General features: G+C 33.8%; 1 protein-coding gene across 1 annotated transcript; it reads right to left on the bottom strand.

The window, feature by feature from the left end:
- Nucleotides 1-1,422: 1,422 nt before the first annotated feature.
- Nucleotides 1,423-5,553, bottom strand: LOC134257575 (sodium- and chloride-dependent glycine transporter 1-like; the record flags this gene model as incomplete). The annotated part of the gene is made up of 4 exons (XM_062740175.1): nt 1,423-1,657; nt 2,042-2,209; nt 2,533-2,633; nt 5,454-5,553. Coding segments are annotated over 4 exons (537 nt in total), but the record flags the coding sequence as incomplete, so codon positions are not given.
- Between the last annotated feature and the right edge of the window lie 813 nt (nt 5,554-6,366).

The following is a 6,366-nucleotide window of genomic DNA, read 5'->3' as shown; positions in this document are numbered from 1 at the left end:
AGAACCCCCAACCCAGGGGCCATGAAATTCACAATTTTGGAAGAGCTATCCTTATTCAACATAATTATGTACTTGGTTAGTTTATTTAATATGCAGGAGCAAAGAAGAAGATTTTCAAAGAAATAATTAATTTTTTACTATATAATCTATATAGCCCCGCCCTAGCACTAGAACACCTGACCCTGGGGCCATGAAATTCACAATTTTGGAAGAGGCAGCTTTATTCAACATAACTATGTACTTAGTTAGTTTCTTTAATGCCCATGAATAGAGAAGAAAAATTTCAAAGAATCTATGCATTTTCACTATATAATCTACATAGCCCCGCCCTAGCACTGGAACCCCTGACCCTGGGGTCATGAAATTCACAATTTTGGAAAAGGTGATCATTTTCAACTTACCTATGCACTTGATTAGTTTATTTAATGCCCACAAACAGGAAAGAAGAATTTCAAAGAAATAATGCATTTTCACTATATAACCTGTTTAGCCCCACCCTAGCACTAGAACCCCTGACCCTGGGGCCGTGAATTTCACAATTTTGGTAGAGGACTCAATGTTGATTACAATCATACCAACAGTTTAACTGCTTGATGTCCAGGAGTAAAGAAGAAGATTTTTAAAGATTGCACTAATTTTAGTGGTTTTTGCCCCACCCCCCAGGCCCCAGGGGGGCAGGGATCATGAAATTCACAATTTTTGTTCCCCTTCACCCATAGATGCTATATGCCAAATTTGGTTGAAATTGGTTCAGTGATTTCAGAGAAGAAGCTAAAAATGTTCAAATGTTAACGCACGACGAACGACGAACGACACACGACGAACGACGACGGACAAAAACAGATAGCAATAGGTCACCTGAGTTTACCCAGGTGACCTAAAAAGTGAGGTCAAGGTCAAAGGAAAGGTCAAGGTAAAAAAAAATTGATGCAGTTGCAAAGTTTTCATCAATATCTATCAGCATACAAAGTTTGATGAAAATATCTTGGATAGTTTCATTGAAACTTAGCTTTGAACAGAGCTAAACGCAAAGTGTGACGGAAGGGCAGAAGGACGGAAGATGGACATGACAAACACTATATGCCCCGGCCATATTCATGGCGGGGCATAAAAAGGGAAAAACAAATTTAAACCCCCATACGACATACAACGTCTATAAAATCCACTTCCTAAAATCATGCTTTTCTTAACAATGTTATTAATAAAAAAATCCTGATTCAGAAGATGTTATATACATTATACATTGGGAATTTTAAGCAATCATCAAATTTTTGCGTAATTAGCTACAAACTTGGTAACACTAGAAAAAAGATGTTAATGATTCAATCATATATTTATGTTTTCCAATTGCTAAAAAGTTATTACTCTAAAAATAAAGTTTTAAACTTTTATGATAAAACTGCTTAATTTGATTTCCCTTAAAAAAATGTTATACAAGACATCCTTCCTTGTACTGACATTCTTCAAAAATCTAAGATTTTACTCCCTCTCATGACTGTGGAGGCTTTATTGCGTTGTATTTGGCTTCTACGAGAGGCGTACACACAACAGAGTCCAGGGAATTCTGGGAACTCTGTAACGACTGTAGATATCGGACTCGGTGTTTCTCCACGGCTGGACCCCAATCATCTGTGTGATGGACCAACTTCTTGATTCTCTGTGAATTTAGAAATCATTGTTTTAATTATTTAATTTAATAATGAATTGTTTAAATTCATTATGTGTAATATGAAGTACACACAAAACAAGGACACATGACAGACCATAGGAATAATGGGCCATATCATGAATAACTTAAGCCATGTAATATACACCACAAAGCTAGAGATTTTCATAATGAGGCAATTATGACCTAATTTTGAGGTGTATCACAAAACCCATAAGATGCATCAATTGACGAAGTTCTATGATTCTAAGATTAAGATACTACTGTAACAGTAAATCTGTTTTCAAGTTTCAAACAACATTACAAGCAACTATCATTTCAAAAATTTAGTTGAAATTGAAAAAAAAAAATTAAAAAACTTCAAAAAATACTTACTTGAAATATGTCACCTTTTTCTTTTGAAATGGCGATTAGTGCACATACAGGGACAGGTACCAAAGACACAAGTCCCAGCATCCAACCAAAGACGATGGCTCCGTCTGGGTATTCATAATCTCCGTAGGTCACCGGACTTAACTGGGTCACACTGAACAACCATACACCCTACAAAAGAGGATACAAGTGTTTTAGACGGACTTAACTGGGTCATACTGAACAACCATATACCCTACATGTACAAAAGATGATACATTAGTGTTTTAGTTAACAATTAAAGAACATACTTTATGTAAGGAATACATGTACTATTGGGGTAGTTACTTACTCAGATGCAAAAATTTAATTACAATTTCATTTTTGGGGGGTCATAATCAGCATTCACAATGATTTTTTTTTTAATGGTGATTAATAGTATTTTACAGAGTATAAAAACAATTATTAAAAATAACTTTTAAGCAAGCATTGCCTGCAAGCTGATACCAACTTACAGCAATGGTAACAGGTGTGATAAATAACCAGCAGATCTTCCACCAGATACCAGGCTGGTATCCAATCATCAGTTCTATGTCCTTGTAGAATCTGTCAACACCTACATAAAAAGATCATACCAACATTCAGAGAAATTTCGAAATCAATCTTCAAAACAAGAGGCCAATGGGCTTCAATGCTCACCTGACTTAAGGTAATGTCTTCATCCACAGATCCTTCCAAATATTACTATTAGTGTTGGCAACGAGTACCCGGTTAACCGGTTAACCGTCGAACGATGCGAGTATCAGTTAGTAAAACTGCTATTTGGTTACTCGGATAAAAATACTTTTTTCATAGTACATGTAAATACGTATAAAATAATTTTTATGTCACATGTAAATGTATATTGACACATTTCCCTAATTTAATTACCGTTATGCTTGGTTCACAATTGGGATCGATTGGTTTTTTTTTTAGTTTTCACAGTGTATATAATTGATGGCTTTGATTATCATGGGGCTACATGTTTCGAAGACCTGATTTATAATTACCTAGTTTAGACCTGTGATAATCAGAATACTTTCACAAGATACCGCTGCAAACATCTAAAGCGAGGATATATTTTAAAAGAACGACTGAATCGAAATCTGTCAAATGCAAATTACTAGTATGTGAATCGAAGTTGTCGTATACAGGTAGTTCTAGAATTATAGAAATAGATATTTCCAGTATAGTGAATTCGAACTCGGACTCGTACTCTGCCTACTGATAACAAAAAGGGGTCGTATGAAAGGTTTAAATGGCTGAGACGATACATTTGTCAATTGTAATATATATTGTAAACATTTTAAACATTATTAATGTCTTAGTCCCATTTAATTAGAGAGGTGTAAAGAATATTTACCTTTTAGTTTTAATACGGCAATCTTTTCAGACAACATGAAAAAATTGTCTTATGACACGCATCCCCTAAATATCCTTATATCCAAGTACGAGTACGAGCTCGAGATCGCAAACTCTGGAAATGTCTTATATGCTATTTAAATCGCCTTAGATTGAAACATAATTCGGAAACCAGCAACTTGCAGGAAACACAAAAAAACCCAACAATTACAGGGTATATTAATTCTCCTCGATCGCGACACATATCTTCTTCATGTGTTGATTATTTTTGTTTATTTAACGAAAACAAACTGATCATTTCAAGTGACATATTTATAATCGAAATTCGACAATGGTGTGTGTGCTTTTAAGTTTGTATTTGTAAATAAAGTTCATATACATTGCATTTGTGGTTTATTTCTACCAATAAGTAAAAGGATGAGGTTATTAATAAATAATTTAATTTTAGTTGTAACACGTTATTTGATTGGTTAAACGGTTTTATCCATTTTGTATAACATAACTTGCCTACGTCACAATGAGTTACGTCAAAAACGTATTACTCCGCTTGACGTTAATTTTAAAATAACGCTTAATTGTAAGCCTTTTTCCGGAGGATATATTGTCTTATTGTCTACCCTGAAATTACATTATAAGGAATGAAGCTTATTTCAACTTACGTTATCCGATATAACAAAACTTGGGGAAGTTTACGCTTTCTTATAAACCGCTTCGCGGTTTATAAAGCGTAAACTGCCCCAAGTTATGTTATATCGGATAACAAATAAGCTTCATTCCTTAAATACGGAAACTATAGCAAAAAATCATCCGAGTAACCGGGTACTCGATTGGAAGATTAAGCGAGTAACCGATTACTAAAAATCGTACGATTTGCCAACACTATAATTACTATGTAAAATTTCTATGCAAATTTGGTAAAAATAGGGCTTATAGTTACTTCAGAATGAACCTGCTACAAAAATCTTTAACCCGTTCACTAATATAGAAAATGTATGTCAGATCCAGCATCTGAAGCAAGTCCCTTTGTGTGCATCCTTGGGTGTATTATCCATTCAAGTTTGATCAACATAGCTAGGCCTCAAAGTAAATTGTGTATGTTACTTTTATGACTAACCATAGATCCAGGCTAATGTTACTTTACAAGACTTACCATAAATCCAGGCTAATGTTACTTTTCAAGACTTACCATTGATCCAGGCTAATGTTACTTTTAAAAGACTTGCCATAGATGATAGATCAAGGCTTATGTTACTTTACAAGACTTACCATAGATCCAGGCTAATGTTACTTTACAAGACTTACCATAGATCCAGGCTAATGTTACTTTTACAAGACTTGCCATTGATCCAGGCTAATGTTACTTTACAAGACTTACCATAGATCCACGCTAATGTTACTTTACAAGAGTTACCATAGATCCAGGCTAATGTTACTTTACAAGACTTACCATAGATCCAGGCTAATGTTACTTTACAAGACTTACCATAGATCCACGCTAATGTTACTTTACAAGAGTTACCATAGATCCAGGCTAATGTTACCTTTACAAGACTAACCATAGATCCAGGCTAATGCTACTTTACAAGACTTACCATAGATCCACGCTAATGTTACTTTACAAGAGTTACCATAGATCCAGGCTAATGTTACTTTACAAGAGTTACCATAGATCCAGGCTTATGTTACTTTACAAGACTTACCATAGATCCAGGCTAATGTTACTTTATAAGACTTACAATTGATCCACGCTAATGTTACTTTACAAGATTTACCATAGATCCAGGCATATGTTACTTTACAAGACTTAACATAGATCCACGCTAATGTTACTTTACAAGACTTACCATAGATCCACGCTAATGTTACTTTACAAGACTTATTTACCATTGATCCAGGATAATGATACTTTTATAAGACTTACCATAGATCCAGGCTAATGCTACTTTACAAGACTTACCATAGATCCAGGCTAATGTTACTTTTATAAGACTTAATTACCATTGATCCAGGCTAATGTTACTTTTATAAGACTTACCGTAGATCCAGGCTATAACCACACATTCTGTCAGTGACAGTAACATCATAGAGAACACGGCGCAGTACCAGTCCATGATCTGTAGCACATAGATCCCTCCCTATAGATAAAAACAGATTAATTATCCAATGATTATAAATAAATGTCAAATCAAAAACATCTAAAATCAGACAAAACTCTCATCTGATATTTCCGTATTGTAAAAGTCATAATATTCTATGGCTGAAAATTGTCCAATGAAAGACATTCACATTAAATATATTATTATCTTAAATAATTTGATAAAACTGTTTTTTAATATTGTCTTATTGAAAATGTCAATAAGTTTTGTTTAAAATTTTATCAAGAGGAATATTTTTGAACGACAGACTTTCACAATAGATGAACAGGAAAACAACTTTATTTTAATCACATTTAACAAACTTTAATGAACATGCATATTTGACAATAATGGGAAATCATGTATTTTAAATGCACTGCGTGAACAAAGTGAACATGTATTTGCAAAAATTTTTTTTTTCAAAAAAGTCAATCCTCATTAAATTGAACTCATTTTGTGACCAAGAAAATATTAGAGAAATCCAAAGATTTGAGGTATCCAGGGTATAATATATAAAGAATAGGTGTTTTGCACTTCCAAAACACTTTAACGTAGATATATGTAATATCAGAGGTAGAGTTACCAAATTTTAACAGTACAGTAAAACTTGGCTAGTACGAAGACAGATATTGCGAATTCATGGATATAGCGAAGTTATCTTAGATCCCCAGCTATATAGATTTAACGAATTTCCTATACAGATATAACAAATTATGGATATAGCCAAGAAATTTCATAGGTGCCAGTGACTTCGTTATAACGGAGTTTTACTGTATGTTATTTGACAGTGATTTGGCTATTCTATGATATTAA

This window comes from Saccostrea cucullata, unplaced genomic scaffold, assembly GCF_032062105.1.
Source record: "Saccostrea cucullata isolate Sc308-1 unplaced genomic scaffold, CSIRO_AGI_Scuc_v1 ctg16644, whole genome shotgun sequence".
NCBI classification, from domain to species: Eukaryota; Metazoa; Mollusca; class Bivalvia; order Ostreida; family Ostreidae; genus Saccostrea; species Saccostrea cuccullata.
Note: the sequence above shows the minus strand (reverse complement) of the source record. Positions and strands in the feature narration are given on the sequence as shown.